This window comes from Moschus berezovskii, chromosome 12 (genome assembly GCF_049115385.1).
Source record: "Moschus berezovskii isolate FMDL1 chromosome 12, NW_MosBer_1.0, whole genome shotgun sequence".
In the NCBI taxonomy this organism is placed as follows: Eukaryota; Metazoa; Chordata; class Mammalia; order Artiodactyla; family Moschidae; genus Moschus; species Moschus berezovskii.
The window spans coordinates 27,345,772-27,369,955 of record NC_142471.1 but is presented as its reverse complement, the minus strand read 5'-3'; the positions used below and the strand labels follow the sequence as shown (position 1 = coordinate 27,369,955).

General features: G+C 53.2%; 1 protein-coding gene and 1 pseudogene across 10 annotated transcripts in view; one reads left to right on the top strand and one right to left on the bottom strand.

Moving 5' to 3' along the window:
* PALD1 (phosphatase domain containing paladin 1) overlaps positions 1 to 24,184 on the bottom strand; it is an 89,259-nt gene that overhangs the window by 16,742 nt on the left and 48,333 nt on the right. For 9 of the 10 annotated variants that reach the window (XM_088841947.1, XM_088841950.1, XM_088841945.1 and 6 more), the window contains 16 exons: positions 22,896 to 22,998; positions 21,488 to 21,667; positions 20,299 to 20,463; positions 19,293 to 19,453; positions 19,017 to 19,092; positions 17,242 to 17,393; positions 16,800 to 16,899; positions 16,515 to 16,607; positions 14,557 to 14,655; positions 14,010 to 14,138; positions 13,425 to 13,541; positions 13,189 to 13,344; positions 12,696 to 12,878; positions 11,226 to 11,366; positions 10,915 to 10,986; positions 6,356 to 6,496 (listed from right to left, as the gene is read on the bottom strand). In XM_088841947.1, coding sequence (XP_088698073.1) covers positions 6,356 to 6,496; positions 10,915 to 10,986; positions 11,226 to 11,366; positions 12,696 to 12,878; positions 13,189 to 13,344; positions 13,425 to 13,541; positions 14,010 to 14,138; positions 14,557 to 14,655; positions 16,515 to 16,607; positions 16,800 to 16,899; positions 17,242 to 17,393; positions 19,017 to 19,092; positions 19,293 to 19,453; positions 20,299 to 20,463; positions 21,488 to 21,667; positions 22,896 to 22,998 — 2,068 coding nt within the window. The remainder of the gene's footprint in view (positions 1 to 6,355; positions 6,497 to 10,914; positions 10,987 to 11,225; positions 11,367 to 12,695; positions 12,879 to 13,188; positions 13,345 to 13,424; positions 13,542 to 14,009; positions 14,139 to 14,556; positions 14,656 to 16,514; positions 16,608 to 16,799; positions 16,900 to 17,241; positions 17,394 to 19,016; positions 19,093 to 19,292; positions 19,454 to 20,298; positions 20,464 to 21,487; positions 21,668 to 22,895; positions 22,999 to 24,184) is intronic. The other variant, XM_088841949.1, reaches the window with a different exon arrangement.
* Positions 1,837 to 3,030, top strand: LOC148775951 (high mobility group protein B1 pseudogene; annotated as a pseudogene).

Genomic DNA, 24,184 nt, shown 5'->3' with positions numbered 1-24,184 from the left:
ACACACACAGGCCATGTGAGGACACAGTGAGAAGGCAGCTGGATGGAAACCAGGATGAGAGCCCTCACTAGAAACTCAATCAGCCAGAATCTTGGTCTTGAACTTGCCAGCCGCCAGACCCGTGAGACAGGAAATTTCTCTTGGTTACACCATGCAGTCTGTGGGATTCTGGTATGCCAGCCCAAGCTGACTAACACACTTGGGATACCCTCTCTAGGCTTCTGTATCCCCATCTGTAAAAGTTAGAGGGTAACATTGTATGGGTGGCTTCCCTGGTGGCTCAGATGGTAAAGAATCTGCCTGCAATGAGGGAGACCTATGTTCGATCCCTGGGTCAGGAAGATCCCCTGGAGAAGGAAATGGCAACCCACTCCAGTGTTCTTGTCTGGAGAATTCCACAGATGGAGGAGACTGGCAGGCTACAGTCCATGGAGTCGCAGAGTCGGACATGACTAAGCAACTAACACGCACACACACACACGCACACACACACACACACAACATTGTATGAGGCCAGCATCACCCTGATGCCAAACCACACAAACATATCATAGAAAACGAAAACTATAGATCAGTAGCTTTTATGAATTTGATGCAAAAATCCTCAACAAACCAAATGCAGCATTACATAAAGAAGATCATATACCATGACCAAGAAGGATTTATCCCACAGATGCAAGCTTGGTTTAACAACCAAAAATCAATTCCAATAATACACTCCACCAATAGAATAAGGACAAAAGCCAAAGAATCATCTCAATGGAAAGAGAAAAGGCATTTGATAAAATTTAACATCTCTTCATTAAAAAACACACTCAATAAACTAAGAATGCAGAGGAACTTCTTCAGTCTGACAAAGGATATCTGTGAAAAACCCATAGCTGACACCATACTTAGTGGTGAAAGACAGAAAGCTTTCCTCTTAAGATGAGGAACAAGACAAAGATGTCTGTTCTTGCCACTTCTAGTCAACATCGTACACGAAGACCTTGCCAGGGAAAATTAAAAGGCATGTAGATTGGAAAGACAAAAGTATATACCTCTGTTTGCTGATGACATGATCTTATATACATAGAATTCAAAGAAATTCACTAATAAAAAGTATTAAAACTAATAAATGAGTTCTAAAGACTGCAAAATAGAAGATCCATAGATAAATACCAGTTGTATTTCTATACAGTAGCAATAAACAAACTAAAAAATAAAATTAAGAAATCAATCCCATTTATTACAGCATAAAAATAACAACAACACACTTAGGAATAAAATTAGCAAAGGAAGTACAAAACTTACACTCTGGAAACTACAAGACATCATGTAAGAAATTAAAGAAGATCTAAGTAAATGGAAAAATACCTTGTTTTCACAGGTTAGAAGAGTGACTATTGTTAAGATGGAAATACTCCCCAAACTGATTCCCTGCCTCTTCCCAGATGACTCTATCAGCAAGAGCGTCCCAGCTCCCCTTTCTCTTGGATCTGCTTGACCCCCATGCAGGGACCTGAGGGAAACCCATCACTGCACACTCTGCCAGAGCACCCAGTCACTGCCTCCTAGAGGCGCAGAGAGATACACAGTCTCCCACAGAGGAGGCAAGGACTTCAGGTCCTATTTCACCCACAAAAGTCCTCAGTGACCAGGTAAGAAGCCACCTAATCGTCCGGACCACAGCTATCATGGGTGGCTAGACTCAAAAAGGACAATTTCCAGGGAATTTCCTGGTAGTCCAGTGGTTAGGACTTCATGTTTTTACTGCAGAATGTGTGGGTTCAGTCCCTGATCGGGGACCTAAGATCCCACAAGCCATGCAGTATGGCCAAATAAATAAATTTTTTTTAATTAAAAAAAAAAAAGGCAGCCATTGCAGTACATTGAGCTCCATAGAGACAGCGCCGGGGCAAGTGAGAGCCGGACGGGCACTGGGCGACTCTGTGCCTCGCGGAGGAAAAATAATTAAACATGGGCAAAGGAGATCCTAAGAAGCCGAGAGGCAAAATGTCATCATATGCATTCTTTGTGCAAACTTGCCGGGAGGAGCACAAGAAGAAGCACCCGGATGCTTCAGTCAACTTCTCAGAGTTTTCTAAGAAGTGCTCAGAGAGGCGGAAGACCATGTCTGCTAAAGAGAAAGGAAAATTTGAAGACATGGCAAAGGCGGACAAGGCCCGTTATGAAAGAGAAATGAAAACTTATATCCCTCCTAAAGGGGAAACAAAAAAGAAGTTCAAGGATCCCAATGCACCCAAGAGGCCTCCTTCGCCTTTTTCTTGTTTTGTTCTGAGTATCGTCCAAAAATCAAAGGTGAACATCCTGGCCTGTCCATTGGTGATGTTGCAAAGAAACTGGGAGAGATGTGGAATAACACTGCTGCGGATGACAAGCAGCCTTATGAGAAGAAGGCTGCTAAGCTGAAGGAAAAGTATGAAAAGGATATTGCTGCATACCGAGCTAAAGGGAAGCCTGATGCAGCAAAAAAGGGAGTTGTCAAGGCTGAACAAAGCAAGAAAAAGAAGGAAGAGGAGGAAGAGGAGGAAGATGAAGAGGACGAGGAGGAGGAAGAAGATGATGACGATGAATAAGCTGGTTCTAGCGCAGTTTTTTTTTCTTGTCTATAAAGCATTTAACCCCCCTGTACACAACTCACTCCTTTTAAAGAAAAAAAATTGAAATGTAAGGCTGTGTAAGATTTGTTTTTAAACTGTACAGTGTCTTTTTTTGTATAGTTAACACACTACCGAATGTGTCTTTAGATAGCCCTGTCCTGGTGGTATTTTCAATAGCCACTAACCTTGCCTGGTACAGTATGGGGGTTGTAAATTGGCATGGAAATTTAAAGCAGGTTCTTGTTGGTGCACAGCACAAATTAGTTATATATGGGGATGGTAGTTTTTTCATCTTCAGTTGTCTCTGATGCAGCTTATACGAATAATTGTTGTTCTGTTAACTGAATACCACTCTGTAATTGCAAAAAAAGAAAAAAAAAGTTGCAGCTGTTTTGTTGACATTCTGAATGCTTCTAAGTAAATACAATTTTTTTTATTAAAAAAAAAAAAAAAAAGGCAAATTACCAGTAATAGTGAGGATGCAGTACACTGGAGCCTTCACACACTGCTGATGGGAATATAAAATGGCACAGCCACTTTGGAAAAGAGTCTGGCAGTTTCCCCAAAAGATTAAACCTAAACTTATGACTCAGCAATTCCACTCCTACAAAAGACATCCGCACAAATATACATGTCATAGCAGCTCTATGTTCATAATAGCCGGAAAGCAGAAACGGTCAGTGTCCATCAACTGATGAAGAGACAGACAAAATGGGATCTATCCTCCCAAGAAGAGGGCTTAGTCACAAAAAGGAGGGAGATACTGATACATGCTACAGCTGAATAAACCTCAACGATACTACACTCAGGGAAAGAAGCCGGTCACAAAGGACTAAACATTGTATAACTCCAAGTACATGAAATGTCCAGAATAGGCAAATCCCCAGAGATAGAATGCAGACTGGTGGTTGCCTAGGGCTGGGAGAAGGTAGGAAATGGGGGAATGATAACTAATGGGAATGGGAAGTTTCCTTTTAGGGTGATGAAAATACTCTAAACTTGACGGTGGGGATGATGATTATACAACCCTGTGGATACACTAAAAACCACTGACTTGCACACTTTAAATAAGTGAATCGTGTGGTGATTGAGTCACACCTCAAAAAACTGTTATGAAAAGGAGAGAGCAAGGAAACTACAGCCAACATCTTATAATAACCTGTAATGGAAAATAATCTGAAAAAATATGTATATGTACATATATAACGGAATCACCGTGCTATGCCCCTGAAACGTTTTAAGTGAACTATACTTCAATAAAATACATATATTTTTTTAAAAAGCAAAGGAGAGAGCAAGAGGGCAAGACGCAATATGTCAGACCCCCCCATGTGGCCCCTTCCCAGGATTAGCAACAGCTCTAGGAGCTTGCTAGACACCCAGACCTGCAGAAGCAAACAGCCAGGCTGGGCCCAGAAACATGCATCTAACACCCTCCTGGTACTCCGGAACCTCCTAAAGTTAGGGGCCCTGGCTTAGAGCATGTAGCGCTCAACCTTAACTGCTCTGCAGAATTACCTAAGTTACTCTAGGAAAAGATCCACGCCCTGGCCACCCCATCCCTAGTAGACCAACTGAATCAGACTCTCTGGGGATGGAGCTCAGGCATGGGCCTGTTTTAAAGCTCCCAGGTGAATCTATTGCACAGCCAGGGTGAGAAGAACTGAATTGGAGGGTGTCTCAGGCCCCTCAGCGCTTCAGCTCTTTTCAGAGTTTAGCCCAAGCGCAGCTCACTGGGGCCTCCTGGTGGCCACATTGGGGAATGACTCTGTACCCTGCTTCTGTCCCAGACTCTTATCCCCGAATCACCAACACCAGGGATGGTGTTCAGGGGTTCCCCTCCTCCCACAGCAGAGGTTGGCACCATCCTGGCCTTTGGAATAGGGGTAAGCGGCCAGATCTTATGGGGAGGGAAAGAGAGTCCTCTGCTGGTTCTGTTTCCATTAAAACACCCGAAACTCCAAAGGCAGCCAGAGCATCTACTGCACTTAGTCCCAACCACCCCACCCTTCCCTCCCACTGTCAACAGAGCAAAGCCAGCTTACCCATCCAATCTCATCTCTGACAATTTCCAACACAACTGTGTTCGTGGGCATCAAAGCACCTTCACCGCCTCTGAACTCTCTCTGCACTTTTCCAGCTTCTGGCCTTTGCCCATGGAGTCCCTCCCATCTGAAGCAACTTCCCCTGGCTGTCTTTACATCAGGATGGTTCAAGGCCTGCTCTGTGGGACCTCTCCTCTCTCCCCGAGGCTCATGCCCCACTGATGCCCCCTGCTGCACCCTCCGTGTGCCCCACAGTGAACATCCATGACTGCAGAGCTCAGAGGAGGGGACGGTCTATCAGCTTTGGTGGGGTGGGGGGACCTCTGGATTGCCTGAAAGCAGGGAAGAGCTAGCAGGGAGGCTGCGAGGAGGTGAGTGTGGTCAGCGTCGGGAAGGGACCTATGGTATTTTGAAGCAGAGCTCGGCATTCCTTTCCTACTAATGAGGCCTCTAGCTACAGAGAGAAGTGGAAGCTTGGTTCTCTGCTCTCTCAACGTCTCCTGAGCACTAGCTCAGGCTCTCAGCTCACTGCTGCCACCTGGTGGCAGAATACCAGACCGCCATGAGGGAGACCCACAGGCGACTCCAAAGTGAGCTGCTGGCCGTGGGGAAAACTAGTCCATCTTTCAAAGCTCAGCAAAGTCTGAAACTCCTTAACCACTTTCCCCACCCCAAATCTGGTATCCCTTCCAACTGACCGCTGACTCTGGGCATAACCTGACCCCAGGTGGCCTGCCTCCAGCCACACACCCTTTCCCCCAACCATGGTCTGATCTGTGACCCTGAGCAAAGGTTGGCCTGGATCAGCCATTCACAATGCGTGCCCAGCGCAGGCTGAGCGTGGGGCTGGCTCGGAGCCGCCCCTTCCTGGGGACTGCTGCCCACCGCAGGTCAGCACCCAGGGGGGTGCTCACTCACTTGGGGCACAGTCTTCTCAAAACTCCTGCTCCCTTCACAATTGTCCCCTCCCACACCAGCCCCCTCCTCTGCCCAGCAGACAATCAAATTCACAGAGAGGAACAGAATTAGACAGGTCAGCATGCTCCACACAGAGCCCAGAGGCCCCTGAGTCTGATGGTCAGAGCAGCCCCCGTGGATTCTGTGACCGCACCAGCCGGGCCACGTGCGACAGAGTGCCTGGGACCATGGCTGACTGGAGGGCTTGTTTATCTAGATCGGCTAAAACTCTGAATTTTCATATGAAATCTGGACTTTTATGGAAAACTTCTGATGTGTATAATTGAATGCTTGGTCCCTCAGGCAGCATCAGCTGTAAAAACACTGGATGGCTTTCCTGCCGGATATTAAACAGCCGCTCCCCAGGACCCATCCACCCACCTGCCTCCTGCCCAGAACCCCGAGGGCCTCCCGTGGCCCAGAAACTGGAGGGTGAATGCTGGGCACCACAGGGATCAAGGACAGGGTGTTCTGTCTGAGCAGTCACATCCTTGATGGGTCCCAGGGCCACAGCAGCTGCCGAATCCTCTGAACCTCACCCCTGCACACACCCCAGAGAGCACTGCAGAATCCAGCGGGGGAAAGTCAGGGCTGGGCATGCTTCCACGTCAGGGATCACCTTGACTTCCAGGAGGTGGAGAAGGGACTGAGAGCCCCTGAGGGTCCTGTGGGATGCCCTAGCCACCTCACACCCAGGTCAGCCCCCTCCTGGGCCGTGCATGCGGGGACGGCTCGTGGGCCGGGGCTCACCTGGCGGTAGGTGCAAATGATGATCTCCCGCAGGTGGTAGTGCATGGGCGTCATGGTCTCGCTGACCGTGTCCAGCGCCGCGTCCACCTCCCTCTTCACCCGGTGCCCGTCAGGCAGCAGCTGCACCACCTTCATCACCACCTGGGGCCCGAGGCAGGGGATGAGCCAAAAGGAAACCTAGTGGGGGGCCTCCAGCGCCAGCAACAGGCTCGCCCACACCAAGGGCTGCGCTGGCCCTGATGGCCCCTCACTTCTCAGACAGGGATGGGACCCAGGGCGTTCCCGGATATCTCGGAGGCCAGGGCTCCCGAGGGGCTTATTTTTTCAAGCAGTAGGAACCTTGCTTCAAATGGAGTCTTATCCAGGACTCTCATCCATAGAACAGTTGTCATGTAACTGGAGCTGGCGGGGTGAGCAGCGGGGGTATGATAAGCCTCAGGAGGGGCCCCGCTGGCTCTCCCTCCACCCTGCAGACACTTCGGGGACACCCAGCTCTGGGAAACCCAGTGTGGACAGCGTTCCCTTTACCTGGGGAGACTGAGGCCAGCTAAGGTCACTCTGCAGTGCACGGCTCCTCCTACCCGCCCAGTCACTTGCTGCGGATCTCGCTCTGCCCCAGTCTCCCCTGCACCCCCACACCCTGCGCCAGGAGTGATCCAGGCCTCCAGCACCCCGACCCACTGCAGCGGCCCCACCTCCTCCCCCTCACTGGTAGCCAGAGAGGCCTTACCAAAGTGTAAATGTGAGCGCTTCCTATTTGGGTAACTTCACTCTCTTCCTGGCTCCCTTACACTCAACATAAAAACCGAAAGCTTCCCCGTGTCTACAAGGTCGCCCAGTGTCTGACCGCACCTGCCGCCCAGCCTCACTCAGAACTCCTCCTCTGGGCCCAATGCCTTCCTGGAGCCCGCTCAGTCTACCCACCCCGAAAGCCCACGCAGTCCTTTCAGAGCCCCAAGGGCGACTGCCACCTACTCATCCAGCTCACGCACCCACACGCTCACCTGTTCACATCCACTCCCCACCAGACGAGGAGCTCCCTGACCCCCAAGAGCAAGAGATTTTCTACCTAGGAGGCATTCCGTGGGATGATGCTAAATGAACAAAAGACCAAAACCCGACTAACCCAGCTCTTCAGCTCTTCTCTCAATCTGACCCATCACAGCTGCATCCTAGCGGGATCACGGTGGTGGCTGGGCTGGGGAGGGAGGTCTCCCTCACCCCTGTGTTTCTCAGAGGAACTGGCCCTGAGCTGGCACACCGGCAGGGGTGGAGCTACAGCCCAGGGGGAGGAGAGGACTCATCACCTGGGAGGACCCTGGGCTAATCCATGCCTGGATTCCGAGCTCTGGGTGGGACACCTCACTGGAGAAGAGTATGGACCACAGGCAGTTCCCAGCATGACCCAGGAGCAGCTCCCCAGCAGAGGGCTGAAGCTTTTTCAAATGCAAGGCACCAAACTCAGCCTCTCCTCCCCTTCCTCTCCTTGGCTGTCACCAGCTCCAGCCGGAAACCCAAGGTCATCCTGCTGTTTTCCCTCTTTGCCCCACCACTAATGGTCCCCAAGATCAACCAGTGGGGACTGGGCTCCTGTTCACTGGGCAGGCCCATCCTCACTTAGGCCCCAGCTTCCCCTCTCCATGCCTTCCTCCACACACTGGCCCTCCAGCATAAGAATCTGATCCTGACCTCCCTTACTTCCATGCTGGCCTCACGGGTAAGATCAAACACACAGTATGGCCTTCCAAGGTCCTCACAATCAGTGGCCCCCCCAAACCTTTCCATTCTGCCCAACCGCAGCCTCCCATAGCTCCTGCCCTTTCCAGACTCCCTCCTCTGCACACTTGATCCTCTCTGCATACTAGCCCTCCCCACAGCCCCAGGCAGACTCATTCATCCTTCTAAAATGCACCCAAATGTCACCTTCTCCACAAAGCCCTCCTGGACTCCCCCAAGCTATACCCTTAGCCCTCAGCACCAATGTCTATTTCAGCCCTCTTCACACTCTATTAAATGCTCCCCACTGGACTGTGGGCTTGACAGACCTGAATTAATCACAGAGGAAGCTGGTCTAGACATGAGGACGCTAGAGATGGGGGAGGATGTAGGCACAGAGTATCCTTGGGTCACAGGATGTAACTTTAGAATGCAGATTCAGAGGCTGACTTCCTGGCTGTGCTCTGGTCCCATCCCATCTCTGATGGTTCTAGGGTGATGAGCTTGGCTCCCTGCATCAACTAGGAGTAGTCAGGGCACCTAACCCTTGGGGGCTGTGAAGGGTGGAGAAGGAAGCACACACAGAGCTCCTGGCACAGGACTGGGTGTGAATGGAGAGAGTTCTAACCATCACATCTGAAGGACTGGCAGACTTGGAAATAAACCATCATGTATACAGTCAAAAGATTTTTGCCAAACCATTAGATGGGGAAAGGACATTCCATTCAACAAATGGTGCTGAGAATACTGGATATCCACATGCAAAAGAATAAACTTGGACCCTTAACCTTATACTATATATAAAAATTAATTCAAAATAGATCAAAAGCCTAAACCTAACAGCTAAAGCCATAAAATTCTCAGAAGAAAAGATTCATAATACTGCACTTAGCAATGACTTTTTGGACATGACATCAAAAGCACACAAAACAAGAAAAAAATCTACTAATTTCATCAAAATTAAAAACTTTTGGGACTTCCTTGGCAGTCCAGTGGTTAAGGCTCTACACTTCCACTGCAGGGTTCTGCGGATTTGACCCCTGGTGGGGGAACTAGGATCCCTCATGCTGCATGGTGTGGGAAAAAAAAAAATTGAAAACTTTTGCATGAAAGGACACTATCAACAGAGTAAAAAAGCAACCCAACCCACCAAACTATCACATATCCAAGAAGGAATTGATATCCAGAATATATAAAGAGTTCCTACAACTCAACAACAACAAAACAACTTAAATCAAAAATGAGTTGAATAGACATTGCTCTGAAGAAGATAAACAAACAGCCTTAAAATAAATGAAACAACATCCGACACCACTAATCATTGGGGAAATACAAATCAACACTACAATGAAGTATTACTTCACACCTACTCAGAAGGCTATTAAAAAAAAGAAAACAGAAAACAACAAGTGCTGGAAAGAATGTGGAGGAACTGGAACCCTTGTACTTTGTTGGTGGGAATGTACATGGGGCAGTTGCTGTGGAAAATAATACAGTTCCTCAGAACACAAGCAGTGAGTTACCAACTGATCCAGCAATTCCTCTTCTGGAATCGAAAGCAGAGACTCAAACAGATATGAGTACACCCATGCTCACAGCAGCGTTTCTCACAATAACCAAAAGGGGAGGACAGCCTGGGTCCCCAAAGACAGGTAACATGGATGAATGAGACACGGTCAGTACTTACAATGGTCAGTACTTACAACGGAATGCTATGCAGCCTTTCAAAAAAGGAAACCGTGAGGCATGCTACAACATGAGTGAACTCTGAAGACATCATGTCGAGCAAAATAAGCCAGTCACAAAAGGACAAAAGCTGCACGATTTATAGAAAGCACGTAAAACAGTCAAATCCATGGAGAGAGAAAGTAGAATGGTGGTTCCCAGAGGCTAAAGGAGGCATGATGGGGAGTTAGGGGATATGGTGAATTTGGCCTGAGGAAAAAGTTCTGGAGATGGTGCTGAAGGCCACACAACAGCGTGAATGTATTTAATGCCAGAGAACCGCACACTGAAACATGGTCAGGAAGACAGATTCTATGCTATGTATATTTTACCACAATAAAAAAATAAAAGGAAAACAATCTGTGAATCAGCCAGGAGAAAGAAGAGAGAAGCGGTCCAGGGCAAGGGAAAAGCATGTGCAAAGGCCCAGAGGCCGACAGCGCTCGGTGAGTCTGAGGAGCTGCACCCAGGCCTGGGCGTCAGGACAGCAGGGAGGGGCAGGGCGGGAGGGGCACTGGCGAGACTGGCCAGGCAGGCAGCAGCTGAGCACCACGCTGACACTGGGCAGCCTCATGCCAACTCTTCAGTTCTACATGCCCCGTTTGTAAGACAGGGAGGGACATTGCCACCTACCTGCAGGGTGTCAGGGAGGATGCCACATAGCAGGGGTACAGTACATGGGTGGCTAAATGTGCATGGTTAGTGCGGTCCATCCAGGACCCTGAACTGAAATGGGGGTGGGGTGGAGTATGGCCCTGCACAAGGTCACCAGCCACAGCTGGGCCCCAGGTGCCTGTGAGGTGGTCGTCAATGTTACCCAGACAAGATAGTGGCCAGTGGCCTCCTGAGGGCACACAGCCACCCAGCAGCAGGAGCAGGAAGAATGGGGAGGGGTCCAGCTCCCACTTCTCACAGCCATCTGCCAGGGCCCAGAGCAAAGCTACCCTGTGCCCTGGTTTGCTCATCTGTGAAATGGAGAGAGGGAAGTGCCGATACGAGGAGGTGGAAGAAGGTGATGGCCTTGGGAGGAGCTTTGAACATCCCTCCAGACCTGCCAGGGAGACTCACCCTCTCTCCTCCCCCAGGTGTCCCCCAGGGAGCCTAAGGGGCACACTCACCTCAAACTCGCCCTTGGTGAACTTGGCATCAGGCACGCTCACGAGCTCTTCCTCGCCCACCTCGGGGAAGCCCTGAGAGAGGACAGCCACTGGGACTGGGAGCCCAGCTACCAGACTGCACCCTCCCCAAGCCCCGCGCCCAGAGCCCATGCTGGACGTCTGCCAGTCCACAAGTCGTCTTCCCAGGGCTAACGGGAGGGGCCTCTGGGACCACACCAGGCACCAGCTCAGCCCCCCAGACCCTCCTGCCTTCGCCGGGGTCCCCAGGGACCAACTGTCCCCCTGCCTGGCAGACCCCTGTCCTCACATACTCTGATGTGCCAGAAGGCAAGCACAGCCACCACCATGGCGGTCGTGGTCCGGCCCTGGCCGCTGAGGCAGCTGAACACGAAGCCAGTACCCGGGTCCTTGGCAAGGGCAGTTTGCAGGGCTCCCAGCAGCCGGTCAAAATCCTGCACAGGGAAACAGAGGTCAGAGTCAGTGCGTGCTCCTGCTGCACTGATTCCCAAGGCGGCCCATCCCTCCCAATGGCAACCCCAGAAGCTGCTCTGGGAGTGCCTGACCAGTGCCGGGGTGTGTCAGGCTCACAACCTGGTATGCACACACTCAGCTCACTGAGGCACACATAAGACCTTGTGCGTGTAAACAGCCATACCCCCATATAACCTGGCATTGGACAGGTGAGCGCACACAAGCACACACCTGAGGCTCCAGGTGCGACCACCCACCAGGGAGAACATACATATTCCCACGTGCTGTGCCCCCAGGCTACATGCGGACCTCCAGCCCAGGTCCCAGCTTCAGGGCAGTTTGGACCTCAGTCAAGCACTGCAACACATGACCACTAGGGGGCAGCAAACTACAGGCAACCGGATCATAGAGCCCAGTGAGGGGGAGACACAAGCCCATCACCACTCATCACACTGGGCATACAACAGGGCGTGTACAGACACAGACATGTCACCCAAACAACCGACACACCACACAGGCACGCAGTGACCCCCACACAATACATGCCAGGCACACACTCCACAAACTTGAGAGACACGCACTATACAAGACATACACACGCACAAACCTGTACATAACAGACGCGCGCACACACGCCTTCCGTCACACAAAGCATTCTGCAGCACCCACCTCCACAAACTCCATACACACACCACCGCACAGCACTCCCCAAAACATGCTCTCTCTACATCCCCTAGTAAAGACAAGCGGTACATCACAGACACGACAGACACAGACCCACCACATATGCATGCATACACACTCCACAATCACACTCACAACTACCCTGAACGCACCCAGACTCCACCAACAGCACAGACATGCCCACCCACCCCACAAACACTGACATCACATAAAACACACACAGTTCAGTTCAGTTCAGTTCAGTCGCTCAGTCGTGTCCGACTCTCCGTGACCCCATGAATCACAGCACGCCAGGCCTCCCTGTCCATCACCAACTCCCGGAGTTCACTCAAACTCATGTCCACAGAGTCGGTGATGCCATCCAGCCATCTCATTCTCCATCGTCCCCTTCTCCTCCCGCCCCCAACCTTTCCCAGCATCAGAGTCTTTTCCACACACACACACACACACACACACACGCAAAGGCTGGAAGGCACGTGAATAAACCAGGGAGGCCACTCTAAAACCATGCAGAACAAGCTCTTAGTCCCTCCGGGGAGCTGTGCCCACAGCCAAGACCCAGGCCAGAGGGAGACAGCGAGGGTGTCCTCCCCTCCCCAGAGGCCTCAGCTGCCCGGCCCTCTCACCTCCTCGCGAGGGGCGCAGAAGTCTGGGACGGGGATGCGGTGGTAGGTGAGGCCGGGGCAGGCCCCGCGGTGCTGGCTGAAGACCTCCTGCGTGGTGAGGCACGTCTGGAACCTGTGGGTCCGCGGGCCCTCAGCATCTGGGGGAGGCCTGGTCAGGTGGGCCTTCAGCTGGGTCTCCAGGTTCTAGGGGAGGATGGCACAGACGGCTCAGGCCACAAGGCCACCCCCAGGCCAGCCCTGAAAGACCAGAGCCGGCTACGGCCAGGACAGTCCTGGCTTTGGGGCCTATCACTGCCCCTTCTCGAGCCTCCAGGTTTATAACCAGACCCGGGGCTAGCATGACAGTCTTGAATCAGTCACTCCCTGAGACACTCCTCTCGGGGCCTGTTTCTCCAACTGTACAACAGGAGCATACAAGCTTTTGAAGACCCTTTCAGGCCAGCTCCCCAGAAGGCTTCCAACGGAGGGGTGGCACAAGGCAGGAGAGCCCCACCTCCAGCTGCTCAGGGGCCATGGGGGGCCCAGGCCGCCGCAGACTGTGGGTTCGCCCATCACACTCCAGCACAGCCTCCTCCCTCAGGTTGACCCACACGACTTGCTGCAGTTTCCTCTTGGAGTCGGTCAGGTAGGCCAGGATACTCCCCAGGGCCTGGGAGACAGGAAGGCCAACAGTGAAAGGGCTCAATCACCCTCCCCCTGCCCCACAAGTGTGCCCCCCAGGGTGGTCACCTTTGCACTGGGCTGGGCCGTGCCGTAGATGGGCAAACGGGGCACCCGACGGAAGTTGGCCACGTCCATCTCTCGGATGGTGCTGAGTGCATCTGGGGAGACGAGGTCATCTGCCACCTGTCGGGACAGCAGCACGCCTGGGACCCACAGCAGCCACTGAGGTTCAGAGCCCGGCCCCCGTGGGCCTGGGGGATGGGGGGTAAGACCAGCACTTGACAGTTTACAAAGCACTTTTGCACGCTGGGAGCCTTATAACCGCCCCGGCATGGACAAGAACGATGGTGCCCACTCTCCAGATAAGGAAGCTGAGACTCAAAGATGCGACACTGGCAGCAAAGCTACCACAAACAGTTCTCACTCCCTGCCCAGAGCACTTGGGTTTGAGAATGAAGAGCGGGTACTGAACAGTAACCAGAGCTGCAAGCACTTCTTAAGGCCTGAGAATGGTCCCATTTTGTTCACAGGCAGATCCCATCACCCATCATCACTGAGGGCAATGCTTAGCCCGACCCCACAGGAATCAGGGCTGTAACCAACCCCAGGGCCAGCACACTCCCACTCCCACAGCCAGTCAGGTACACTCACCAGAGAGCCCATGGCGATGAGGTCCCTGGGGGCCACAGGCCCCACTGAGCTTAGTGTCACAGGCAGGCGGTACAGTTCAGGATGGACACACAGCCAGCGGCTGAAACTGAGGGCAAAAGCCAGCGGGTACTGCAGCCCGAGGCAGAGAGAGACGGGATTTCAGGGGCACGGGGCCATCCCAAACTCTTCCTGCCTACCCCGTGGTGGGGGACCCTGGAGACACCCATCACAGCCCAGAACAGGGGCAAGGGGGTGGGGAGAGAGTAACGGGATGTCTGGAGCGAGATCCCTCCAGGCCCCGATGCCCTGGCTAAGGATACAGAGATGGACCCAGAGGAAAGAGAGATGGGGCCTCTCCTTGGCTGCCCTGCTCAGGGACTGTCCCTCTATCTGGGTCTCTCCATTCCCACCTTCCTCTGAAAGCAACAAACGTCCCCACTCCCCAGCTCCACAGAGGTCCCCACCGACCCCATGCCAGTCACCGAGTGGGGAGACTGGAGGGGCCCCAGGAGAAGGGGGTGTGTGTCCGCTCATCCCCCAGCCCCACCTGCTCATGCAGATAGTAGTTAAACAGGATCAGGTAGAAGTACCGCTCCAGGCTCTGAAGCGCCCTCTGCTGGACCCCGTGCTGGCTGCTGCTGCTTCCCTGAGAGGGAGGGACCCAGAAGGGCCAGCTGTAAAGATGGGGCAGCTCAGGCCACCCAACCCCATCCCTGGAAGTTAAGCCTCAGAAATTCCCAGAGGGCAATCTACCCTGCCCTTCATAACACCGTTTTGCCAGGCTGGAAGTTCCTGCAAGCATCTAACTCTATCCCATTTGCTGTGGTTTATCCATGTTCAGGGAGAGCTGCTGCTGGACCAAGCATTCCAGTTCTCGATGAGGCTGTGCCCAGAGAGGCTGGGCCTCGCTGCGTGGTCCCAGTACCACCCACACAATCCATGCTGAAGCAGCAAGTGTATAAACACCCATCCCTGAGCCAAAAGCCCCGCCTAAGAGCTGTGACCCTCCCCGCCCCAGCATCCACTGCGCAAGAGCGCTGTCACAGAGAATTCCAAGGGTCCTTCTCTTCACCTGTGGATCTCAGGCTTCTCCTGCTGGGTCAGCACCACCTTCTGGAGGGCAAGTGAGATTCGTATAGGCCCGAAAAAAAGAGGCCATGCCCTTGGATGAAGTTTAATCCCACCTCTGGGAATCTAGGCCTGAGGTCAGCAAACTTATTTCTATAAAAGCCCAGACAGTAAATATTCTATGCTTGCGGGCTACCAGGTCTGTGTTGCAACAGCTCAACGCTGCCAAGGCAGCACATGACCACTGCAGACTGTAGGTAAATGGATGGGCGAGACCTCATGCCAACAAAACTTATTTATCAAAACAGGTGGTGGGCTGGATTTGGCCTGTGGGCCACAGTCTGTCAAGTCCTAATCCAGACCTTATAAGGGGGGAAATCCTAAATACAAAAAAGCCTCATTTGCATGAAGTAGTTCAATGCAAAGCAGGTACACCGGTGCCCACACTGTGCAACAGGAAGGGGCCTGTTCATCACAGCAGGGGTGCCCAGGAACAGCTGCTCTGTCGGGCTCCCTTCTGAGACTTTATGGCCTGAGCTCACCTAACTCTCAACAACCCTATGGAGCAGTTATTGTTAGTGGCCCCATTTTATATGTGGGGAAACTGAGGCACGGAGCAGTGAAGGAGGTTGGCCAGGCCCACATGCCTGTAGGTGGCCGAGTCAGAAATGGAAGCCCGGTAATCAGGCCAGGGCCCTGCTCCTAACCTACAGGCCAAGGAAAGCCGAGCCTCACAATGGCTGTGGTTCTACAGCAACAAATCTCAACGACGACAAGCAGGTATGACATGGAAAAGACAGGGTTACCTGAAACAAACAGGAAACACACACGCCCTGGACACGCTACAGAGGAACATCAGAAATACGAAAACTGAAGGAAGCCAGCCCAAAACGCTCATAGTAGCTGTGCTTGGATGATGGGCAGTTTTCCTTCTTCTCTGATTTCTCAATTTTTCTTAATATTGCTTTTAAAAGACATTTCTTCAAGCATTAAAGAAGAAAAGGGCTCTGTGGGCTTTAGATTCTTTCCATGAGCTGTGTGCAAATACTGTCAAGCCAGCCCCCCCCCTTCCAGAGCATGGGGACAGGCCTGCTGAGGCAGCCCAGAGCGCATGGCTCTTCCAGAAGATGGGCTGGACCTAACCCCAAACAGCAAGCGCTTCACCTGCAGGGGGGCCCGGAGCAGCCTGGAAAGCGTCTGCAGTTGGAGGCCTCCAGAGCCTCGCCAGCAGCCCCTTCCTCCATCCTGTTTATTATGCAGCACTTCCTCTCCTCCTGCAGGCCCAGCTCCCTATCTCCCCTTCCTCTGGAAACTGCTCTCTGCTCAGGGAAGCAGCAGCAGCAATCAGGAAAAGCCAGGCTGAGAGGGGCCAGTCAACAGGCCTCACCCAATGAGGCTGCCGAGCTCCAGCGAAAGCAGCAGCTCTCTGCGCCTCACCTGGGCCCGGCTGCCTTCCAGCTCCCTCTGGTTTCCCCGGACTACTTCCTTCAGGTCGTGCAACTCTGCACAGGCGGCGATGGCTCTGTCCACCTGGTGTCAGGGACCGGGGCAGGGGAGAGGGGACAGAGGCAGGGAGGGAGAAGGGCCAAGAAAAGATGGCAGGAGGCAGAAGAGAGGGGCGAAGAGAAGGACTGGTTAGGGAGAGCCGGGGAGGAGAGCTCCTCAGCAAGGGCAGCGAGTGCTCCCCCACACCCCCACCCATAGCCCAGTCCCCACGCTCACCTCCTCCACCATCGTCCTCCCCTCGGGCACCGTGTGGAGAAAGCTCTGGACCACCTCAAGCTGCTCCATGGACAGCGGCTTGGTCTTCACAGGGGCAGCCCTGACAGGCAGGGACAACATCATAATCAGAACTCCCGAAGGCCGCCGTCAACACCCTCCCATTCACCTGGACTGCGCTGGACTACACGCTCAAGTCTCCCTTCCAAATCAGGTAGGGGAAACAACAGGCCTTTGCCCTGTTGGGGAAACCGAGGCCAGAAAGGTCAAGTGACTTTCTCCAGGTCACCCAGGGAAGTCTGTGCAAACCAGGAAAGGAGCTGCCGATGCCCAATATCCAGCTGTAGCTCTGGGTTTCTGATGTGTCCCCAGCATGCTGGGGTGGCCTACCGCCTCCTCCCCCATCCTCACAGCCCCTTGGGGCATTGGCTCCCATGCCACTCACTCTGGCCTCAAGGCGGTCCCACCATGGTGAAACAGGAGGAGTGTGCCCAGAACCATGCCCAGGCTGGCCCTGCCCACGCCCGTCTGGCAGCTGAAGAGGAGAGCAGGGGGAGGGCCACAGGCATCTTGGAGCAGCAGCAGGCTGGGGGTCTCCTGGGAAAGGACCATGAAGAGCAGGGAACGGTGTGACCAGAAAGCCCTCAGCTGAGGACCAAGTTAGGATGCGGGTGGAGGGGCATCATGACATCGCTGCCTCTCCCTAGTCTGTGGCAAGATGGGGATGGACCAGCAGCCTCTGGAGCAATCCCGCAGCTCGGTCTGCTCCACCTGCCCCAGGAGCACAGGCCCTGCCCCCTTCCCGGGCTCCAGGGGGCTCAGCGAGGCCCTGGAGGTGAGAACTGCTCAGAGGGGACACAGGGCCACAGCCACACTGGCAGGCATTTTACACTGCAGATTCAGCAAGGCGACCCCCCAGGGTAGTACAGACCGCAACAGGCATACTCAGGAAGTATCAGCTGGAGACCCGAGGGCAAGAAAGTTTAGTTCTAATAAAAAATGAGAGATTCAATCAACTGAGGACTGAAAATATTAGGAAAAAAATTCAAAAAGTACAATTTACATATCATTTACATTATTCTAAGTATTATAAGTAGTCTAAAGATGGTTTTGAACTGTGGTGCTGGAGAAGATTCTTTCGAGTCCCACAGCAAGGAGATCAAACCAGTCAATTCTAAAGGAAATCAACCCTGGATATTCATTAGAAGGACTGATGCTGAAGCTGAAGCTTCAATACTTTGGCCACCTGGTGTGAAGAGCCAGCTTGCTGGAAAAGACCCTGATGCTGGAAAAGACTGAGGGCAGGAGGAGAAAGGGGCATCAGAGGATAAGATGGTTAGAAAGCATCACTGACTCAGTGGACATGAATCGGAGCAAACTCCAGGAGACAGTGAAGGACAGGGAGCCTGGCATGCTGGAGTCCCTGGGGTCAAAGAGAGATGGACACAACCTAGTGACTGGACAACGACCGATAAGGAACAGACTGATTTCTGCCCTACTCAACACTTTCTATAATTTCCGACCCAGTGACTAAAACAACAAAGACGGTTTACATGGGAGGATGCGCTGTAGATTATACACAAATGCTGTCATCATTTTACATAAGGGACTTGAGCACCTTCAGATTTTGGTATGTGGAAGTGGGGGATGGAACCAGTTACCCACAGACCCCAAGGGATGACCACATCCCTGCATCTCCCAAAAGCCAGTCAGAGAGGAAAGCACAGCAGCAGACCTTATGTTTTAAGTCACGGTCGGTTGATGGGAGTGAGTGTTTAAAGATTTTGGGGAAGGAAAATAAGTTTTGTTACTCTTATTTCCTAAGTTCCTCTGCTTTCCCTGTAGTTCGCCCACTCATCTATTTGGTTGATAAAAAGCCAATCTTGTTACTCTAATAAAATATAACCCCCCCAAAAAAAAAAGAAAGAAAGAAATGAGGAACTTGAGACCTAGAAAAGTTAGGAGATTCATCCAGGATCACACAACAAAGTGAGGAGCCGAGCCACAGCCAGAGCCCAGTCCTCCAGATGCTCCATGTTGGGCTCTGCCATTAGACAGCACACAAGTACACACCCACACAGACACACACAACCTCCTCAGCCCTCCTCCAGGAGACATACCTCCAAGCATCTCCGTGGAGACAGGGCCTTGACACAGACCCACTCTCCAAGCACCTGCGCACCCCACCAAGCTCCCACCACTCCTCCAGTCCCCACTTACCCGGAGGACACTGACAAAGGCATCGAACTGGGCTTCCAGGGGGGCCCCTTGCTCTGGCAGGGGCAGACGGTGGTACCTGCCGGGTGACAGGGAACAGCCTATGAGGTATGCCACACACCCCATACCCCGGACATCCACCATTTCCGGGGGAGACACAGGCATGGGGGACTCAGCCCAACCTGCAGACGGTGAGACTGAGGCCGAACCAGGAGAGCAGGCCCAGCGAGCACCCACGCCCAGCATGCTGGGGCCCTGGCGCAGGCCTGGACCCAGTACCTGTAGGAGGGCTGCAGGAAGAGGGGCCTTTTAAACACCTCCTCGGTCACGTGCACATCGTCCTCGCCCCGGATGGCCACGGCGTGGGGCTCCCCCCGCAGGTCCTCGGTGTTGTGATACACATAGTACTTATTCTCGCTCAGCTGGGCAAAGTCGTGGATCTAGATGGAGGCCAGGGGCAAGAGGGCCATGATGGACCTTGCTGGCTGAGCTCTGGAGGCACCTAAGCCACACGGAGGCCATGGACAGGCTGCTTGCCCTCCAGGGAGAACTACAGCCAGAGATGCTTTCTGTGCCCTGGCAGTGCTGGAGGGACCAGGGTGACTGCTGGCCCGAGGGCAGCCACCTATGCCTCAGCTGCTGCATCCCACACCACGCTCAGGTTGGAAGGGCTCTGCCCGGTGGGCAGCAGGAATTGGCCAAACCACCAGACTGAAGGACAGGAGGAAGCTGGTCAGCTGGGAGCTGGAGGGGACAAGGCCTGAGGAGGAGATGGGGAGACGACCACAGCCAGTGCAACCTCTGCTCCTGCCTGGGGATGTCTCAGAGGAGGGGGGACAGCGTGACCCCTACACACTATTTACACAGCTCTGTGGTGTTTGAACAGCCCCAGAGACCTGGACAAGTCCCCATGCTGTGAAGGAGGAGGTCAGAAACAGAGGCCCAGGGAGAGAAGCGGCCCAGCCCAGGCCTCACAGCTCACGGAAGGCAGAACCTGTGATGGGACTTTGAGTCAAGTGCTCTCTGCCCTCCACCAGACCCTTTTCTAAATAAGAATGCTGAGTTTGGAGGAGAAAAGCAGGGTGGGGAAAGAGCAAAGGCAAGGAGAGCTGAGAAGAGAAGTCCTTACCCTGGTGCCCCGTGAGCGGGCCTCGCAGAAGCCACTGGCCAAGTGGGACAGCAAAGTGAGCAAGCATGAGCCAGTGAGAGCAGAGCGGGCTGGGGCTCAGCCCAGGTGTCCAAGGTTACAGGAGGGCAGCCTCCCACCCACACAGGGGGCCCTCACCTCCTTCCGGATGGCCAGCTCCAAGCGCTCCGCTGGGACCCCGGGTCCAAGGCCTTGGAGATTCTCATGAAGATTCTGCTTGTCTCGAGGTGTGTAGGGTACAAAGTCCTCAGCAGCTCGCAGAAACAGCACGGGCTCCTCCCGCACACAGAAGATGACACACTCCTGCCGGGCGTCCCAGAAGGAAGAAGCCATCACCACTATCCGGCGTGGACACCCGCTCCACCGCCCCTTCCCCGGACCTCCTCGAGGGCCCGTCAACCAACTCTGCCCCTGCAACCTTAATCTTACCCCAGAAACAAAGCTCAGGCCAAATGCCACCTGCTCCTGACCCTCCCTCCTCTCTACCTCTTTCTCCCTGTGTGGATTATAGGGTCCTTGCAGGTAGAATCATGTCCTGGTCATTTTCATGTCCCCACAAAGCCTAGCATAGAGCCCTGAGTAAATCAAGTGCTGATAAACATCAGCTGAAGACATGAATGCCCACCACCACCATGCAATCACTCTGTCACTGAGCACCAGACAGAGGGAGCCAGGTGGGCAGGCTGCACCCTAGAGAACTTGCTGGGACGACGGAATGGGATCCATGCCAGCTCACACCCCCCTTCACTCTGGGTCACTAAAGCCTCTCCAGCTTCACCCAGGTTAAATCAGACCGCCCGCTACGAGCCTGCAATGACAGTGGACCCTCCACCTCTGTGCTGGAGACACTCAAAACCCCGTCTTCACAGCAGGTGGAGAGATGAGTCATATAAACAGATACGTGGAGTCCAGAGGTCTGGGTTTGGGTCTTGGGACACCACTCAGGGGCTGTGTTTCTTATCCTCTCCGGGCCTCAGTTTTCTCCTCTGTAAAATGGGACAATAGCTGCCCCACCCATACAGGGTCAACATGAGGATGTAAATCTTAGCTGTAATCATCATCCTATGGGTGTACAGAGGGGCTTCTGACCCCGGGCTCCCATGTCCACACAGGACAGTGCAATAAACATTTGCCCAGAATTTCCCAGTCATGCTGAGCACAATGACCGTTGACTTTCAGGGCCTGGCAGAGCCTGGCCCTGGTCACCATTCACCACCTCCCCCATAATATGGCCAGGCCCCTCCAGAGCCTCTGCAGTTGCCCCTCCGGGAAACCCATTTCCCCAGATTTGGGGACTGGTTCCAGACTGAGAAATGGCCATGCTTACCCGGTGTCCATCCTTCTGGAGTTTCTGGAGGACCTGCCTGAAGCCCGAGAGGCTGGGCTGTCCCATGCCGAACACAGCGAGCCCGCCCCGCACCTGCCGGAAGTTGGGGGCCCCACAGCTCTGCAGGGTGCCCAGCATGTCCATCTTCTCAGTGACATCCCGCACCAGGAAGTAGCGGCCCTGGCAGGGGAGAGCCGCAGGGGTCACTCAGATGACGCAGGGACATCCTCTACAGACAAGGCTCTATCCCAGGCCCCAGGATGGGGAGCAGGGAGACGGGGTGGGGGACATGGTCCTCAGGTTGTCTGCAGACTCGTGGGAAAAGTAGAGAGAATACTTGTGATGCCAGGAGGGGTGTCATATAGTGTGGGAAGAGAGAAGACAAGTCTTCCTGAAGGAGAATCAAAGAAGGCTTAGGCAGGAGGCGGCATCTGAGCCAGGACTTGAGGAAGGAGAGCAAGAAGTACTTCAGGGATAGGAAACTGAAGACCAAAGCTGCTTGAAGGGTGCGCCTACAGCTCCCAGGGCAGAAAACAAACACCTCTCACCCAGAGACAAAGCTCATGGAAAAGGGGTTCAAGTAGGGAATCACAGCTGGGGCACCAGTAACCAACCAGGAGAAAAGTGTGAGCCACTTCCCTGGCACCTGCAGTTCTGAGTATGGGCAAGTCTCTCCCTTCCCCAGCTGGGGACGCAGACCACAGGGAAAAGATGAGCCAGGTGAGAGCAGGAGGATCCAGGAGGTTCACTCCCGGGCGAAAAAGAACCATGAAGTCATCTCATCCACCCGCTCACCCACCTACCATCCACCACTGCCTCCCACCCAGACCCTCTTTCAACAAACAGTTTAATCATCATGACTACCATTAATTCATTCACGGACTGTTTTTGAGCACCTACATGATTACCCAAGCACTGTTCTAGGACCTGGGATTATAGCAGTCAACGAGACACATGAAAACTCATCTGCCCTTGGAGACTTTACTTTCCAGGGGATATTTTAAGGCTAAAAAAAAAAAAAAGATCTATACAGATGTACATTTGTGTCTACCTCTCTATCTATGCACCAAAGAAGTCCTAAGACTTCAAACAACAATGGGATGACGATTCCTAGCCTGAGAAGAGCAGGTTGGGGCCCCAAGCCCTTCAGGTTCCCATGTGTGTCTTCCTTGGTGCTCAGAGGGAGGGGTGTGGCCAGGCTGGGGTCAGGCAGGGGCCACATGGGGACAGAAGAGCAGGGTCTCCACAGGGCAGCAAGAACAGGCCCTAGGGTATCAGAGAGTGAGCACAAGTGGGATCAGGGTCCCAGAGGATGGGGTGAGGCAGAGAAGGAGGCCAGGGGGAAAGCAGGGGGAGATTAGGGAGGTGGGAGGCAGGAAGGGAGCGAGAGGGGCAGGCCTGACCTCACCTGGACCAGGTAGTGCTCGGGGGTGGCATCTGAGAGCCGGCCCAGGGTGTAATGGGGTTTGAGCAGCTCATCGTGGATCTGGAACTCCTCCTTGCAGTTGTACCTGCCAGGGGCAGGATGCAGATGGTGTCAGGCAAGCACCGTGGCCAGGATACACTCCACCCTCACCAGGCCCACAGCAGGGCCACCCCATCCTGCACATGCATTTATGACAGACACAGCCTACTGTCCCCCAATATCCACTCTCCCCTTCTTCCTCAGCAATAGTTCCCTGAATTTGTGACTGGGCCATCCAGCTGAAGACTACAAGTCCCAGCCTCCCTTGCACCTAATATGATCATGTGATTCAGTTCTGCCCAATGGGATGTGAAGAGAAGTATGCAACTTCTGGGCCATTCTCTTAAAGGAAAGAAGACATATGCCTTCTACTCTTCCTTCCTTCTCTCTGGCAAGCACCCAAAAGTGATGGCAGGAGGTAGATGCTAACGATGGCAGAGCATCAAGAGGAGGATTAGGCAGTCATTCCAGCCTGGCTGATTAGGCAGTCATTCCAGCCTGGAATACCTCCTGGACTTTTGTGTAGAGAGAAGCTTCCATCTTGTTTAAAGCCTCCTTAAACAAGGCTTACTTTGGCCCCAGATGGTCCCTCCATCAGATTGTGTCTGAGAAGAACCCTCACACTGACAATCCCACAGCACAGTGCAGTGGTTCAGGACACAGGCCTTGGGGCCTGAGTATGACTTCAACTCCATGGCTTTGAAGTTACTTGGTCTGTAGCGTCTCCAGTAATTCCCACCTCCTAAGAGCTGCTGTGAGAAGACAAAGCACTAATGAAGTAAGTGCCTATTTTTCACGGTGCCTCAGGGACTCTAACCATCTAGTAATCTAATTACTATTACGAGCAAGAGTTCTACCTCCACCCAGGGCCATTTCAAACAAAACACGCAGATTTCTGAAGATGCTAAACCTGAGGGAGGGCTGTGCATTCCAGACCCAAAAAGCTTCTGTGCTGATTATAACAATGAATCAGACACAGCCTCCCCGGGCTCATGATCTGGGGTCTGACATCTCTTTACAAAAGGATAGGCAGGGTGATGGAATGAGTAGGGTGGGGAACACTAGACAGGAGTCGTGAGACCTGGGGTCCCTCAGCTCTGTCTCCCTCTCACACGACCCACGGCAGGCAAATCCTGCCTTCCCAAAGCTCAGTTTCTATATCGAGGTCAGTTTTCATATCTGATCTAAAAAAGCTATTGATCAGATCAGGAGTCATAAAAGCTTTTCTATTA